This window comes from Cavia porcellus, unplaced genomic scaffold, assembly GCF_034190915.1.
Source record: "Cavia porcellus strain 051 isolate PalLab524CR breed Dunkin Hartley unplaced genomic scaffold, mCavPor4.1 scaffold_1, whole genome shotgun sequence".
Lineage (NCBI taxonomy): Eukaryota > Metazoa > Chordata > Mammalia > Rodentia > Caviidae > Cavia > Cavia porcellus.
The window spans coordinates 44,889,833-44,907,237 of NW_026947484.1; the positions used below are offsets into that span (position 1 = coordinate 44,889,833).

Genomic DNA, 17,405 nt, shown 5'->3' on the forward strand with positions numbered 1-17,405 from the left:
AAATAGATTGGCAGGTTGTAGAGATGCTTGCCTGTAATCCCAGCACTTGGGGGGCTGAGGCAGGATTGCTGGAGTTGAAGGCCAGTTTGGGTTACATAGTTCAAGACCAGCCTGAACTGCATAGCAAGAGCCTGTTTCAAAAAATTTTAAAACATTTTATATAGCTAGTGATCAGTTAAACTCTTGCAGCAAAAATTATATTATAAAATAGTGTATTATTGGGACTGGAGGTACAGCTCAGGAGCACAAGCGCCTGCCTGGGAAGCACAAGGACTTGAGTTCAACTCCCAGTACTGAAAAAAACAATACAATATTTTATATCATGGTCCCTTTAAATTTGAAAAAAAAAAAAAAACAACTGCCATTTATTTGTCCCCTACCCTGTCCCAGGTGCTTTACATGCTGGATTTTAAGTCCAGGCTCCATGCTGCCTTCTATAGTTAATTCAGATTTATACACGGTAAGTGGCAACTACAAGATAGCACATTGGCAGTGTGTCACAGTACTAGGGATTGAACCCAGGGCTTCATGAATGCTAGCCAAATGCTCTACCACTGTATTACCAGCCCCATGCATATATGGATTGATTGGGGTTATTTTATTGTTTATGGGTAGATTGGTTGAGACAGGGTCATGTATAGTTCAGATTGGCTTTCAACTCACTGCCATATAACCCCGGCAGACCTCAAACTCATTGTGAATCTCCTGTCTCAGCCAACTGCTGGAATTACAGGAATTACAGGCTGGAATTACATACACTACATCTGACCTGACCCCTTTAATTTTGCCATATAACCCCGGCAGACCTCAAACTCATTGTGAATCTCCTGTCTCAGCCAACTGCTGGAATTACAGGAATTACAGGCTGGAATTACATACACTACATCTGACCTGACCCCTTTAATTTTTGATATAGGTTCAGTTTCTTAGGGTGGCCGGCCTTGAACTTGTACTCTTCCTGTCTGGACTTTGAGTAGTTGTAATTAGGTGTGTACCTCAGACCTGACAATTGTCAGCTGTCCCCCAGTTGAGGTCTTTACCTCATCTAGTTCGTCACACACAGGTCTGATAGCCTTTATTTCTTAATCTGATCAACTCTTCCCAGCTGCTCAAAAATTATGAATCCACCCAACCTTATACCAGAGTCCCCTTTATCCAGTCTTGAGTTACCCAATCAACTCCAGCCTGAAACTGTGAAATGAGAAAATTCCAGAAATGAACACTTCCATGTTTTAAATTGACAATGAGTAGTTATGACACTTTGCCATCTTGCCTGCCAGGTGACACCTTTGTCCCAAACATCCAGTCTATCAGCCTGGCCTGCAGTAACCTCCCCTCATTTTACTCAACATTGCCCCCCAACATACAACCATAGTGATGCTGGCACTTTCATTACAGTATGATCATTTGTGTTTTTATTATTGTCCCTAGTCTTTACCTTATGTATAAAGAAAAAAAAAGATGCATTTAGGGTTTAGAACTAGAGGACTTCAGGCATCCATTAGGGGCATCTCACAAGTAACCCCAGTTGATGCCCCCTGTTCTACTTAACACAAAATTAACCAGAAAACAAGTATTGGCTTTTCCTCCTTAGTGACTAACCTCTAAAACCTGATTATAAAGTTTGAAGCAAAACTCCTGTCCTTACAAATATAAAATTCCACTCCTGTGAACCAAATTTAAAGGAAGAATTTCAGAGGAGGATGCATCTTAATTTACTTTCATATAATTTTGTCATTTTATTTTTGTGGTACTAGGGTAACACAGAACCTTCCCACTGAGATACATCCCAGCCCTATTTGAGGCAGAATGTCACTAAGTTGCCCAGTTTTGGCTCAAACTTGTAATCCTCTTGCCTTAGCCTCTGGAGTTTTGGGATTATAGGGGTGTCAGTCACTATGGCCAGGCTGCCCTTTCCTTAATTAAAAACTACATATGAAAAAGAAAATTTACGTTAAATATGCAATTGAATCAAGAAACAAAGATTGAGGTTATGGTTACTACTGCATTTATTTTCCTACAGCCTGTCTTCCCACAGCTTCAACACTTTTGCCTTAAACACAAAGTTTAGAACTGGATCACTTGGCCCTTCCTCTTCTTGTCTCCTCCTAGTTCAAAATGCTTGCATCTCTTAATGGCCAGCATCCTCTTCGATCTGCAGTTAGGTTCCACACACTCCAGCCTGAGCACAATCTTCTTGGTCGTTTTAGCCTTCTTCCGGAAAATAGGTTTCGTTTGCCCTCCGTAGCCACTTTGCTTCCGATCGTAGCGCCTCTTTCCTTGGGCATACAGGGAATCCTTGCCCTTCTTGTACTGGGTCACTTTGTGAGGCTGATGCTTGCCGCACTTCTTACAGAAAGTCCTTCGGGTTTTAGGTACGTTGACCATCTTGGCAGTAAAGCGGTCTACACGATGAAAAAGGCAATAAATATTTTAAAGTAGAGAACATGAAACATGAAAAGTTAAAGTGCTTTACAATTAAAACACCATCACATAAATCAGTCGTGTAATCTACCCATTTTTTTTTTTAAACACAGGATCTCGCTGTGTAGTGCAGGCCCGTCTTGAACTATGTAATTCAGGCTTGCCTCGAATTCATACCAATCCTCCTGCTTCAGCCTCCTACGCGTAGAGATTACAGGCGCGCACCCCCACATTTTTGGACCGTTTCCATTCCTGGAAGGGTCTGGGGAAGCGCTTTCTGTAGTGTGAGGCCTGGCTTTCCGACTCTCAGCACTGCACGCACACACACACGGGGAGCACCAGGAGTCGCCAGGACAACCGGTTCTCTGTCCAAAGTGGCTTTCCTTAACGCTTTAACTTGTGGCTGCCCAGGAAACATAAAATGTGGTGCCGCTCTCTCCTCCGCGGAAAAGATAAAACCGAGTTTCCTGAGGACTCCGTCCCCTCCCCCACTTCCTCCATTTTCTAGGCTCTCCCGCATGGCTGGCGCAGTCCACCGAGTAGTAACTTCTGCGACGACCCGCCCCGCTCCTTCTCCAGAATTCCATGGACCTGGTTTCACTTCTCCCTTCCGCAGTACGCGGGCCCGGCAGCCGCCCTGAGGGCTGACGTGTCCTTAGCCAGCCGGCCGGCCGGCTTCGCAGTCCGGGCCGCCACGCGGGCCGCTCTCGGGATGGAGGAGCCAGGCTCAAACGCCATTAAATCACGGTTGCGGGTCTCCTCCGCCACCTTCTGTAAAAGTCCACCCCACCCTTGGGTCCTAAGCACTGGGGGTTCCTGTCCCAATCGCCTAGGTCCCTTTCTCCACTTACCGATAGATCCGAAGCCCTCACTCCTCGCCTCTCGCCGCTCGCGCCTCACAGGAAAGGAACAAACGGGGCGGAAGTAGGAACTGAACTTAAGCGACAGGGCTGTAAGCCAATAGGAAGCTGGCTGCTGCGGCCGGAGGCCTCAGGACGCGTCTGCGAAGCGCCAACCCGCGGCCTCGGGGGGCGGGCCGGAGGGTGTGGGCCGGGGATCCGCGGCGCTCTTTGGGCCAGTCGCGGGTTGTCAGAGCGGTATCCGCTGGAGCGGTGCGAGTCTGCGTCGCTCTGTCTTGCAGGTCCCCATCCCGAGTCAGGATGAGAACGCGGGGGACGCAACGCCCTTGGAGGCGCAGGTAACCAAGCTGGGGTGTGGTGGGTCCGTGGCTGGGATTCTTCCGGAACCCGTGGTGCTGAATGGAGAGGACCGAGGCGACGCCGAGCCGCGGCTCCTAGCGGCTGCAGCTGCCAGACCAGGATGTGCGGAAACCGGGCGACGCGGGGCAGCTGAGAGCCTTCGGGCCCTGGGACCCGCGGGGCCCGGAATGATGTAAAGAGGACAGCCGCGGGGGCCAGTTCCTACCGCCGCAGGCCCAGGCAGTGGCCGCCGCCCGCCCGCCCCTTCCGTATAGAGGCCGCCAGCTGCTTTCCGCGCCCGCCCTCGCTCCCGGCCTTGGAGACCATGAGGTTCCGCATCTACAAGCGAAAGGTGCTGATCCTGACACTCGTGGTGGCTGCCTGCGGTTTCGTCCTCTGGAGCAGCAATGGGCGTCAGAGGAAGAACGAGGCCTTGGCCCCTCCGCTGCTGGATGCCGAGCCCGCTCGGGGTGCGGGCGGTCGGGGCGGGGACCACCCCGCCGTGTCGGTGGGCATCCGCAGGGGCTCCAACGAGTCGGCGGTTCCGCTGGTCCCTGCCGCCCCGCAGGCCGAGACGGACAACCTGACGCTGCGGTACCGGTCCCTGGTGTACCAGCGGAACTTTGATCAGACGCTGAGAAATGTAGAGAAGGCTAGCACCTGGGCCCCACGGGACCTGGTGCTGGTGATCCAGGTGCACAACCGGCCCGAATACCTCCGACTGCTGCTGGACTCACTTCGAAAAGCCCAGGGCATTGACGACATCCTAGTCATCTTTAGCCACGACTTCTGGTCTACAGAGATCAACCAGCTGATCGCTGGGGTGGATTTCTGTCCGGTTCTGCAGGTGTTCTTTCCTTTCAGCATTCAGTTGTACCCAAATGAGTTTCCAGGCAGTGACCCCAGAGATTGCCCCAGAGACCTGCAGAAGAATGCAGCTTTGAAATTGGGGTGCATTAATGCTGAGTATCCCGACTCCTTTGGTCATTATAGAGAGGCCAAATTCTCCCAAACCAAACATCATTGGTGGTGGAAGCTGCATTTTGTATGGGAAAGGGTCAAAGTTCTTCGAGATTATACTGGCCTTATAGTTTTCCTAGAAGAAGATCACTACGTAGCCCCAGACTTTTACCATGTCATCAAAAAGATGTGGAAATTGAGACAGCAAGAGTGTCCGGAGTGTGACGTTCTCTCACTGGGGACCTATACTGCTAGTCGTAGTTTCCACGGCATTGCTGACAAGGTAGATGTAAAAACTTGGAAATCCACAGAGCACAATATGGGTTTAGCCTTGACCCGGGAGGTGTATCAGCAGCTGATTGAGTGCACAGACACTTTCTGTACTTATGATGATTATAACTGGGACTGGACTCTTCAGTATTTGACTGTATCTTGTCTTCCAAAATACTGGAAAGTGCTGGTTCCTCAAGCTCCCAGGATCTTTCATGCTGGAGACTGCGGTATGCATCACAAGAAAACATGTAGGCCATCCACCCAGAGTGCCCAGATCGAGTCGCTCTTAAATAGTAATAAGCAGTACATGTTTCCAGAAACTCTGCTGATCAGTGAGAAGTTTAATATGGTAGCCATTACTCCACCTAGGAAAAATGGAGGGTGGGGAGACATTAGGGACCATGAACTCTGTAAAAGTTATAGAAGACTGCAGTGAAAAAAAAATTTCAGAAGCAAAAGTGACAGTCTTCTATTTTTGATATTTGTCTCAACAGGATATACAATTGAGTAATAAAAAGGTTTAGGAACTGGTTTCTGCTTTAATGCAAAAATCTTTTTCTTGTAAAAGGTGTCCAAATATATAGTAATCTTTTCAGTTATGTCTGGTTAAGATTTAAAAGAAGTTTTCATTTTGGGAGTTGGGTTTTGAAGTTCAGACCGTCTGCTAAAGGTCATGATTATTGGCATTTCATAGGAGAGATAAGGAAAAGTTTTAAGTTGCATCTTAGTCTTTTTATCTAAAATTTTGTACACTTTTCCACTTTCAAAACATATTTTAAGTACAGCAGAATTTAAAACTCATAGCAGTAAAAAGTATTACAATGAAATTAATAGAGTATTAATGGAACAAGTCCAATTTCACTGACATGGTTATTAGCAAGGAATTGCTTCAGTGGTTTAAGAACTCAAAGGTTAAGTCTGTTAAAACACCCTCAGAGCAGTCATTTTCAGTATTATGGATTCTTGAACTGTTGTGTTAAGATTTGCCTGTGCTTTGAAAACTTCATAGAACACTTTCTTTTGGAATGTATTTGATAAGAAATTTTAAATATTGTTTTCACCTCAATGTAGAAACAGTGTTTTTTTTTTTCTTTTAGTGCTACCAAAATAAAATACTCATTTTTGCATAAAAAGATTCCTAATCATTTTGCAGAGTAAGTTTTAGTTAAAACTTAAATTCAAGACATTCTAGGTTTTGAATGTTAGTTTTACAACTAACGTTTATTTACTTATATGTACATGATATGAGTTTAAAATAAAACCCTATTCATGAGTCCATTCCCTATGACTTTCAAATTAGTCAGGCATAGATAAAGAACAATAAAAAGCTGCTGCATAAGGGAAATACAGCCCAAATTGTTTTTGAAGACCAGAAATGTTACAAAGTTCAGTGGTGCCAAAGTGCAATATCTAGTGCCAACTTTAACTAAAGTCATACTTTTAAGAACAAATACAGGGATGGGGGGTGCACAACTGTAATCTGAGCTATTGGTACACTGAGGCAGAAAGATCACAAATTTGAGGCCCACCTAGATTACATAGTGAGACTGTCTCAAAAATGAAACAAAGCCACTGTGAGGTGCACACATGTAATCCCAGCACTCAGGAGGTTGAGGCAGGAAGATTGCCCTGAGTTTGAGACCAGCCTGGACAATATAGTTCAAGGTCAAGCTAAACTACATGAGACCATCTCAAAAAAAAGCCAAAATACAGTAGATGTAAGTTCTAGGGGTTTAGTTAAATGGTAACAGAATTTGCTTTCATGTTCCTGGATTCAATTTTCAGCACCAAAGGGCAGGTGTAGTAAGTAACAAAAAACAGGCTTAAAATTTACTCCACATATTGTCTTTAACTGTATTCAACCAAAAACTATTCATAAGACTAATTTCTGTGCAATGATATTACTATAGGAAATTTTAACCCCAGAAAATTTAAGACAGTCTCAACAGTTATTAATTTAAGATTGACAGGGTGGTTGAAAAATGGATGCATTCATCAAAGGTGAGGCAAACAGTTCCCTTGCTGTGGGACACATTCACACTACCCTCACATCCCAGGCTGGTGCCCATTTCCATTTCAGCCTGAGGTTCTAAATGTAAATCAGAGTGAATCACCAGGCTCTACAGCAGCTTTTGGCACCCTGACCTATCTCCTTTTCAGTTCAAAGAACTGATTCCCAGAAACACTGTACATCGGCTCATGGCTTGGGTCAGTGCTATGTCAACAAATTTTTTTTTACTATTTTTTTTCATACTGTCTAAAAAGTTTTGTGTAAAAAATCTGGTTAAACTTTTTGTCTCATACTTTTGTGTTATAAAAGAAACTGTCTTGATGTAATAATAGGACAGTTTGCCTACTGGAGCAAATTGCCTGATTTTAAAAATTCCGTTGAGATTCTTAAATGTGTTCTTTAATACTAAAATGTTTTGATGTTTAGTAGTAACTTCAAAAACTGAATTTTGAAAGTCATTAACCATATATTTCTAATATATATCTTGTGTGACAGGAAAAGAGTAAAACATAATTGATGCAAAAATACTAAATTTTATTTGGTATATTTGTAATTATTTAATCATTAATACAGATTAAAAGTTCTTTTGCCTCTAAGAACCTGTCTTCAACATAAACGTATCACACTTGAAACAAGTAGTTTTGAAATTCCATTCTTGCACAGATACTTATATTTCTACTTCCAATCTTGAAAACTCCTTTGTGTGACAAACACAACTTATGATTATTTACTTTGAAACTTTATTAAACAAAGAGAAAATAAACATCAGAAGTCAATAAATAGATTGTATTAAAACTAAATGTTTTACTCTCCACTAGAAAAAAACCTCCAGACTAATCACAAAACTAGTATTTATATCATTAAGAAAACTGTTTAAATAAAAATATCTCCAGTTCTCCCAATTTAAAAATTGCAAATTTTAATTTATATTTTGTATTTTTTGGAATATCTTCAGTTTTAGTAAACTATTTCAGATTCCCCAAGTTTTTTTTTTTTTTTGGTCTTTTTCCTTTTTATTGGTACCAGGGATCGAACTCACAACTGCCTGCTTGCAAGGCAGGCGCTTATGCCGCTGAGCTAAATCCCCAGCCCCAAGATTCCCCAAGTTTTTAAACATTCAAACTGCAAAAATACACTGAATTAATCCAAATCATACAGCAAAGAATTCTGAAAACTGAATGCACAATGAGTCACATGATCTTTAATAACCTGCACACTACCGTCTTGCATATTGGTTTCCTTTATGCTGTCAAAATCAGTTGTATTATGAACTACAGTTTTGTTCAGGGACGAAGATTGGTGGCCGCCATCTAGATTTTTTTCTGCAGTTATGACAGGTTCCTTTAAATTATCTTCCTCATTGGAATAAGTAGCAGTTTTTTCCTTTACAAATTCAGGTTCCATTTTTGCCTCAGGTTCCATTTTTCCTAGTATCGTTTGAGAAGCATCAAGAGGGTCCTGCTGCAAGCCTGCAGCTGAACCACAAGTATCTATTTCTGGTGCTTTAACTGACATGGATGAATCAGAATCAATTGTAGACGCTGTAAGATGGTCTATATTTTCATTTTCAGTGAGAGGACATCCTTCATTGATTATTTTTTCCTTTCCTTGCAGCTGATCAGGATTACTACATTCTTGGAACTATCAAAGAAAAAATGAGATTAATAATTCTTTGAAATACATCAAACTGTACCACTGCAAAATGGTTTTTAAAAAGCTATATTGTAAGAACCCTTGCAGATCTGCAAATATACTTCCATGCTTTCTCCTCAAAGTTATCCTTGAAATGCCACCATTTCTAACTGCTAGCTTGGCTTTCATTATCTGATTGAATCCTTTCCATCACTCATCTTCAGTATAAAATAGTGCAAGCTTTTAAACAATGGTCTGAAGCTGGGGATTTAGCTCAGTTGCTTAAGTGCTTGCCTAGCAAGCGTGAGGTTGTGAGATTGATCCCCAGTACCAAATAAACAACATGACAAAACAAAACACATGGGCTGCAAAACCCTTAACAGTCACTAAAGGATATGGTTAGATTTCTTGAGCTTTCTTGAATTTCTGTGATTCTTTTTTTTTTTTTTTTTTTTGTGGTACCCGGGGATCGAACTCATGACCTCACACTTGCCAGGCAGGTGCTTAGGCTGCTGAGCTAAATCCCCAGCCCAAATTTCTGTGATTCTTCAGAGCCATCTCTCCCCTAATTCATGTATCAGTGGTGCTTGTCACTGTTATTTTTGTGTCCAATACTGATGACTACAAAAATGATCAAACTTAAGGGTTGGGGCTGGGGATATAGCTCAGAATGAAGCTGTGTTAGGCCCCTGGTACCACCCCCTCAAACTCCACTTCCCTCCAAAAACATCACAAAAACAGGAGCAATCCTCCTGCCTCAGCTTCCAAATGCTGGCATTACACAGTGCAAATTTAAGTCTTAACTGGAAGGAATGGATAAATACTATGACATAACTGCCATAACTTGAAAGTCAAAAGAGACTTCTATCTTCTAACCATGGAATGTTTAAGCACATAAAAATATACAGACAAAAGTCTTTTTTCTTCCACTATGCCCAGCCATATATAGTACATTTTGTTTTTAAGTCATGACATTATGAAATCAAGAACTAGGCCTTAATCTTGTTAGTCATTCCCCCCAAAAGCCCACCGAAATCTTACCTTTGCATGAATCTGAATCTTCTCATCAGTAACCTGAAGAACTTCAATTAGTGGTGGTGTTGGGGACACTGTCTGTTTGAATGGAGGGTTCAGGACCTCTTCAAGAAACAAATTAACATTATCTTCACTGACAAATAACCTTTCCTAAAATAAAACGGAAGAAAAAATATTCTGCCTTATAAGGCATACCTGACACAGTTGTATCCAAAAGCAATTTATAAAAGCCCACACAGTTCTGGATAACTTTTTGAAATATTATTTGTTTTGTTTTGGTTTTAATGAGACAGGGTATCCTTGTATAGTTCAGGCTGGTCTTGAACTCACAATGTGGCCCAGGCTCCCTCTCAAGAGACCACTCCAAATTATTCCTCCTGAGTGCTGCCATTACAAGCATGCACTATGACATCCAGCTACAACATTGATCCTGATGTTATTCCTGTGTGTTGGCTTGGAGAAAGGAAATTTAATATTGTACAGAACAAATACAAATTGTACAAAATATGTATGTATAATTTTTTTTTTTTTGGTCTTTTTTGAGATGGGGTCTCGCTATGCAGTTCGGGCAGTCCTTGAGCTCACTTTGTAGCCCAGGCTGGTCTCAGAACTGGCAACAATCCTCCTGCCTCAGCCTCCTGAGTGCTGGGATTACAAGCGTGAGCCACCACACCCGGCTATAATTATTTTTTTTAAAAAAAGAAATGTTTAAAAAGCATTGGTTCTTTTTCTAAGTTTACTAAATCTGAGCTCTTACCAGATACAATATTACTCACGAATAATATATTTTTTCCTCTTAATACTTCATATTAATAACCTCACTTCTGAGATTATGTGTGCTAGGCAGCTTTTTTGTTGCTGTGACAAAATACCAGACACCCACAATCGAGAGATGTTTACTTATTTTGGGAGGTTGTTTTTATTTTTTTATTTTTGTACCAGGGATCAAACTTATGACCACGAGCTTGCAAGGCAGGTGTTTATGCCACTGAGCTAAATTCACGGCCCTTTTTTTTGTCTTTTTGAGACAGGATCTCAATATGTAGTGTGGGCTGGCCTTGAACTCTCTCCTAGGATGCCATGAGCCCAGGTTAGCCTGGCAGTCCTCTTGCCTAAACTTCCAAAATGCTGGGATTAGCCAGGCATGGGGGCTCACACCTGTAATCCCAGCATTCAGGAGGCTGAGGCAGGAAGATCATTTTGGTTGAGACCAGCCTGGGCTACAAAGTGAGCTCAAAGCCTGCTTTAACTGCATAGCAAGACCATCTCAAACAAACAAACAAAAAACAAAGTGCTAGGATTATAAACTTTTACCACCATGCTTGGCTTCCATTTTTGGTTTTTGGAGGCTTCAACTGGGGGCAATCATCTTGCCTCACCCTCCCCAGTACTGAAATTATAGGCTTGGGCCATCATACCCACTAGATGTTTATTTTGGCTGTTTTGGTCCATGGCAGTAGAAATACAGCATGAGGGCAGGTGGGAAGAAAGCTGCTCGACTCAAAGCCATCCAGGATGCAGAGAGCAGGGAAAGAGCTCAAGTGGAAGAGGCCTGGAACCAGGTACAGTGCGTGACACCAGATCCCAATTGCCCACTTCTTGCAAGTATTCAGGCAGTCCATTCTTCGGAGAACTCATCAATGGATGATGCTGCAACTGAATCACCTCATCAGGAGTTTCTTAATCCAATCAAGCCCTTGAGCTTAACCAGCTCAAAATGTAAAATGTAATACAGTCTTATAAAATATAATTCAATCAGTTGGACATGGAAGCACATAGCTATGAGCCTAGCACTCAGGAGGGTGAGGTAGGAGGATCACCCCAAATTTGAAGCCAGCTTGAGCCAGTGAGTTGAAGACCAGCCTACAACACAAAGTAAGACCCTGTTTCTTTTTTTTCGACAAGGTCTCCTTACGCATTTCAGGCTGGCCTTGAGCTCACTCTGTAGCCCAGGCTAGTCTCAAACTCGCAATGATCCTCCTGCCTCAGCCTCCGGAGTGCTAGGGTTACAGGTGTGAGCCACCATGCCCACTTTAAGACCCTGTCTCTAAAACCAAAGAAAAAAAGAAACAATACAATTCAGTTGTAGAATAATTTCTAATGAGCTGGCTAAGAAAGACACAATCTATTCAAATATTGTGTGAACAGTTTTCAGTATTAGGCTATGTAAAAGCCAACTATATTTTATTTAAAAGAAGTATATTCTATATTTAAGAACTGAGGTACTGCTGGGAGTGATGGCACATGCTAGTAATCCCAGCTCTTGGGAGGCCAAGGCAGGAGGATCACTGGGAGTTGGAGGTGAGCATGAACTACAGTGAGACCCCATCTCAGGGAAAAAAAAAAAAAAAAAAAGACAGCAAGCTGAGGTACTTCAGTGTAGTGATAATATACAGTTATTTATAAGAATAGGGGTGGGGGGGCCGGGGATTTAGCTCAGCGGCATAAGTGCCTGCCTTGCAAGCAGGCAGTCGTGAGTTCGATCCCTGGTACTGATAAAAAAGAAAAAGACAAAAAAAAAAAAGAATAGGGGTGGGGATTTAGCTCAGTGGCATAAGCGCCTGCTTTGCAAGCACGCAGTTGTGAGTTCAATCCCCGGGACCACTAAAAAAAAAAAAAAAAGAATTAAGTGGATTTCATGCCAGGTGTTGGGGTACATACCTATAATCCTAACACTTTGGCAGCTGGGACAGGACGACCTCAGCAAATTCAAGGCCAGGCTAGAATACATTGCAAGTCCTTGTGTCAAACAAAAGAACAAAAAAGTGAGATAGATTTCAGGACCCTGACATGGAAAGACTTCCAAATCATTCGAAGATTTAACAATCAGTCTCATCTGAATCCCAAAGCAATGTGCTCATATTCCTGTCAAGTGGCTATAGGTGTGTTGGGGTATAGGAAGGGTAGCAGTATTAAACTTTTTTTTTTCATAATTTACCACATTTAATATTCCATCATTTTCCTTAACTATAACAAATTTTATAATTACAAAATAAATATAGCTCATTTGATCCAAAGAGGGAACAAAATGAAAATAATCAAGTTTCAAGTTCTCTTGCATTAAACAGTATGTGAACTTGTGAACACCTCCAAAAAAAAGGGAACTGGGAAACAAAAGTTTTTCATTTAGAATACTGTGTTACAGAAGTGCTCCCATCAAAAGCATTTCTAATGTTCATGCCTCTGAAAAAGACGTGTATTGCCTCGCTGCAAAAAATATACCAAATAGTATTTTTCCCTTTTTTTCTTTTTCTTTCCAAATATACTTTTTAGTTAAAGAACATATGACAGAAACGGTTCTGATTAAAATAGACAATTTGCATAAACTTCTCATTCTAATGACTGATTTTACTATAAGTTTCTGAACTTAACGACCCTGAAACTCAAGAAAATCCTCAGTGCATACTTAAGATTTTAAAAAATATCTTTAGCATATATTTCTATGTAAAATAACAATTCTGGTCTTGAGAGCCACAAAAGTCCCTCTATGTTATTTTCATACAACACACTTAATAATCATTATTCATCTCCCACTGCCCAGATTTGGGATTGAACCCATTCATGCTGTGCTACATCCCCAGTCATTTTACTTTATTTTGAGACCAGGTTTAAACTGCCTAGGCAAAGACGACTTTCAACCCTTCTGCCCCAGCCTCCCAGGCATGCAGTATCATGTCTTTATGCTTTTTTAAAATTTACTTTTACTTACATCCTGGTTCAGTATAATGTAAAGCAACAGATTTAGACATGATGGTGCCATCAGCCCTAGTAAATATAAAGATTAATGAAGTACTTATGATAAATCTATTTCAGGTTTCAAAGATAAAGAGAGCTGCCTTAATCCTATCTTGGTTTAGTTTCTTTGCTAAAATCTTAGCATACTAGCAAATAAGATATATTCTTGGTTTTTTTGTTGTTGTTCATTTGGGTTTGTTTGTTTGTTTGGTACCAGGCATAAAACTCACAACCTCAGGCTTATCAAGGAGGTGCTTGTGGCACTGAACTAAATTCCAGACTCTCTGCATCTGTTTTTTGAGACAGGGTAGTTCAGTTCCTATGTAGTTCAGGCAGGCCTCACTGATCCTTCCGCCTCAGCCTCCCCAGTGCTGGGATTATGGATACATGCCACCATGTCCATCTTCAAATATATATTTTGTTTTTTGGGGACAGGGTTTTGCTGTGTAGTTCAGGCTGGCCTTGAACGCTCAGACTCAACCTCCCAAGTGTTGGGATTACAGGCATGTAACTAAAATATATTCTTGAATATTCTCTTTACTTGCCAATAAATTTTACTTCTCACATTGTAAGTTATTTTTATATCTATTAAGACAAAGGAAAAAACAAAGGAAAACTGTCTTTTCCTAAATTTATACACAGTAAACTACACAATGCCCAGTCCCACTTCTACTGTTTGCACAGTACTGCAGACAATGTAAGTGCTGTTCAATAGGAGTTACATGTCAGCACCATGTTAAAAACTATAACAGGGCCCTAAAGATGATTAAAAGAGACAGCCAAGTGCAGAGAGGCACCTGCCTGTATTCATAGGACTCTGGGAAGCTGAGGCAGAAAGATAAAAGTTCAAGCCCAGAGGGAGACTGTCTCAAAATTCAAGGGAAAGGGTGTCTGCGGATGTAGTTCAGTGCAAAAGCACTATAGTTCAATTCCCAGTGTAAGACAGCAACCACCAGAGGGCAACTTCAACAAACTTACCAACTATAATCAAGCTGCACTATATGGAGGAAATGAACTGGAATTCAAAATGACACTTGAGTCTTAACTTCTCACATCAGAACTGTGTGGCAAAGACTGAGACATTTCCCCTTGGGAAACAAATTATTACTTTCTCAACTCAAAAAATTTGTGAGTTGGCCACTTTATGCACTTATTAGGTAGAATACAAAGACCTTATTTATCATAGGGAATTTACCCATATATGATATGTTTGATTCTCTTTTCTTTGATGCACTTGTTAAACTTATTATCTCTCTGAAGGCATGAGCAGTTACACTGCTCTTTTCTCCAAGGGAAAACATTCAATGTTTTGTATACAGTCCCAGAAGTCTATGAACTCTAAGAAGCCACTGGGTCTCCTTGTGACTTGGTTAGGATAAACTGAAAGGATGACTGTAATAGCAAATTTTAAAACTGAGATGGAATCTTTCAAATATTAAGGCTTTACAAAGTTGGACGTAGTGACGCACGCCTATGGTCCCAGCACTTGGGAGGCTGAGGCAGGAGGCTCGCTGTAAATTCGAGGCCCGCCTAGGATATCTAATGAAGCCAAGGCCAGTCTGAACTACACAGTTACTCCCTGTCTCAAAAAAGCAAAATAAAACAAGACTCTAGAAAGAATCATTACCTCCAAAGAACTGCTGTTTAAACCACAGTACCACTCTCGCCAATGTCCACGGCTCTCTGGAGATTTGGCCAGCACTATCACTGCATTGTTCGAAGAAACGCTAATCTCGGGTTCTTTAGAACTCAATTTATTCTCCGGAGCAAACCGCAAGAGCAAGGAATAAGCTAGGTCTTGTGCGAAGAAGCTCAATTTGTACCGGAGAGGATTCAGATCGCCTTGAAGGCTTTGTGGCTGAACCCCGGACACTTGAACTAGCAGAATCAGGGAGTCTTCGTCCTGACTGCACTGCAGTGGAGGACACAAAGGCTCCCTGCTCCCCGCCGCAGGGCCTCCCATGGCTCCGTCCGAGCGCTCGCCACCCGCGCCCTTCGGGTCTCGGATGGGATCTCCGCACGCGTCCCCGCTTCCCGCCGGGGAGTCCCAACCGGCGCCCTCGGACGAAGCACAAGGGGAACCTCCACCTGCGACCCCAGACGAGCTCCCAGCTCCAGGAGGCAGCTCCTTCTCCAGGCCAGGTGACCTCAAAAACACGTCCACGTCCGGCTCCACAGACACAGATACCAGCTCGCCCGGCGCGCCACTAGTCGTGTTCCTTACGTCACTTCCGGGCGCGCCCGCAGGCTCTTCCGGCGGCCCGGCGGGCTCTTCCGGCACCGAGCTGGGCACTAGGCGAGCGCCTGAGTGTGCTACAGGCAGCGTGACTACTAGCTGCCGCCGCGCCTTGTTAAACTGCGCCTTGCCACGGCTGTCGTCCACTGGGTACGGGAGCGGGAGCCGCAGCCGGTAATCGGGTTTCCTCGAGTCGAGGCACAAAAGCTTCCCCGACACTTCCAGCGCTGCCTGCTCCGCCGAGCGCAGCAGCGGCAGCTCGATGGTGACCACCAGCTCGTGCGGTACCGGGCTGGGCGCCGAGTCCCGGGAGCAGCGGTAATCCTGGAGGTCCACGTGGTGGCGCTGCACCACGCTGCACCGCGGCTTGGTGGGCTCAGGCTGCGGCGCCGTCTCCGGAGGGGAGGGCGCCAGGGGCCGCGGGCCTGCAGGGCTCTGTGCAGCCGCGGGAGGCGGGTAGGGGTAGGGGAAGTCGGGGAGAGGGCCTTCTGGAACCCCCTCGGGCCGGCCCGCGCCGCCTCCCGGCAATGGTGTGCGCAGCACGGGGGCTTCCGGCGTCCCCTTGTACTTGATCTTCAGCGTCTTGGCGTTCCTGCGGTCCAGCTGGACGCGGAATCGCTGCTCCACAGCCTCCAGGGCCGTGGCGTCCAGCATTCTACGGAAGCGCGCGTGGCGTTCGGCCAGCGCGAGCGCATGAGGATGGAAGACAACATCGTAGACTGTGTAGCGGGAGCCGCCGCGTTCCGCGTACTGGCGGCCGGGCGCCAGACTGTAGGGTAGAGACCAGTGGCTGCCGGACCCCGAGTCGGGCCGGCTGCTAGGCGCGTCCAAAAGCGCGTTGCTGCACACGTTTACGTAGCAGCGGCTAGCCCCATCCAAGCTGGTGCGCAACACGTAGCCGGGCTCAGGGTGTACGAACCGCACCTCCACCCCGCGCTCCCGCTCCAAAGCTGTGATTTCTGCCTCGTAGCGCCTCCGGTTCTCCGGGTCCGTGATCTCCTGCGCGTACTCGGAGAACATGCGCCGAAACTCCGGGTCTTGGAAAGCAGAGGTGAGCCGCTGAACCTCCTCTCTGCTCAGATCCAGATTCTCCAGCGCCGAGGAATCTTCCGCTTTGGCCATGCTGTCCCGCGATTCCTCGCCCTTGTACCCCGTCCCAGGGATGATGACCGGGATCCTGTGTGGTTAGGAATATCCCATTCGTGCCGAAAAACCGACCAGAGTTAGTAACGGCTCAGGGATTGAGCCCTGGGCAGCGCGTGACTGTTGCCATAGGAACGCCACCCACACCAGGAGGAGGGGCTGCTGCTGCCTGAAAATGCTAGAAACCGCTTCATGATTTCTTCAGAAGAGCCATCGAGCTTGCGTTTTTTAGATTTCTATTTAAGTGTTATAATTTACAGCGTTTTGTACATAGTTTCCTTAATTGTTCATAACACCTTAATATAAACAGAAAGATGAACATAAAGTGTTTATAACACTTTAAGATAAACTTCATAGGCAACATGGGGACCTTAGAAGTTGCCAGGGGGGCCTGTCACCTGTGAATTCACGAGCGGTGATTAAAAAACCTAAACTTTTCTGCCTTTTTGCGTTTTGCTAAACCAACAATTTAACCTTAATTTTCGTCTTTTTCCTTTTTTAGATGTTCTGCCATACACTTTGCCCAATTAAAACTCATTTGGGGCTATATGGGCAGGCTAGTCATAAGCAAATACCACCTGCCAATAAATATATAAAACTTAAGCTTCGTTAAAAATAAAAATGTATGTATAAGGTACTCCATAGCACCTATCAAAATGGCAAAGACTTGTTCACATTATTGTGTCCTCATGATGGAAATAGAATTTGTAATTTGCATATTATTTAATCCAGTTACACTTAGAATATCTGACCCAGT

General features: G+C 44.0%; 3 protein-coding genes across 3 annotated transcripts; 1 reads left to right on the plus strand and 2 right to left on the minus strand.

Annotated features, from left to right (window-relative positions):
• Window positions 1-1,985: 1,985 nt before the first annotated feature.
• On the minus strand, window positions 1,986-3,423 carry Rpl36al (ribosomal protein L36a like). The gene is made up of 2 exons (XM_003471798.4): window positions 3,276-3,423; window positions 1,986-2,405 (listed from the first exon to the last, which is right to left on the minus strand). The coding sequence occupies exon 2, from the start codon at window positions 2,386-2,388 to the stop codon at window positions 2,068-2,070; it is 321 nt and encodes a 106-aa protein (XP_003471846.1). The 5' UTR covers window positions 2,389-2,405; window positions 3,276-3,423; the 3' UTR covers window positions 1,986-2,067.
• Window positions 3,424-3,496: 73 nt separating this feature from the next.
• Mgat2 (alpha-1,6-mannosyl-glycoprotein 2-beta-N-acetylglucosaminyltransferase) lies at window positions 3,497-5,989 on the plus strand. The gene has a single exon (XM_003471799.4). The coding sequence runs from the start codon at window positions 3,949-3,951 to the stop codon at window positions 5,290-5,292; it is 1,344 nt and encodes a 447-aa protein (XP_003471847.2). The 5' UTR covers window positions 3,497-3,948; the 3' UTR covers window positions 5,293-5,989.
• Window positions 5,990-7,380: 1,391 nt separating this feature from the next.
• Window positions 7,381-17,031, minus strand: Dnaaf2 (dynein axonemal assembly factor 2). Its single transcript, XM_003471801.5, has 3 exons — window positions 14,897-17,031; window positions 9,541-9,684; window positions 7,381-8,508 (listed from the first exon to the last, which is right to left on the minus strand). The coding sequence occupies exons 1-3, from the start codon at window positions 16,625-16,627 to the stop codon at window positions 8,008-8,010; spliced, it is 2,376 nt and encodes a 791-aa protein (XP_003471849.2). The 5' UTR covers window positions 16,628-17,031; the 3' UTR covers window positions 7,381-8,007.
• Between the last annotated feature and the right edge of the window lie 374 nt (window positions 17,032-17,405).

What these genes read in the sequence shown, in the direction of transcription:
- Rpl36al (XM_003471798.4), bottom strand. Translation starts at nt 2,388, where the DNA reads ATGGTCAACGTACCTAAAACCCGAAGGACTTTCTGTAAGAAGTGCGGC.
- Dnaaf2 (XM_003471801.5), bottom strand. Translation starts at nt 16,627, where the DNA reads ATGGCCAAAGCGGAAGATTCCTCGGCGCTGGAGAATCTGGATCTGAGC. An exon ending in TAAACAGCAGTTCTTTGGAG is followed by an intron (nt 9,685 to 14,896) that starts GTAATGATTCTT and finishes GTTTTATTTTAG; the next exon opens with GAAAGGTTATTTGTCAGTGA. An exon ending in AGATTCAGATTCATGCAAAG is followed by an intron (nt 8,509 to 9,540) that starts GTAAGATTTCGG and finishes TTTCTTTGATAG; the next exon opens with TTCCAAGAATGTAGTAATCC.
- Mgat2 (XM_003471799.4), top strand. Translation starts at nt 3,949, where the DNA reads ATGAGGTTCCGCATCTACAAGCGAAAGGTGCTGATCCTGACACTCGTG.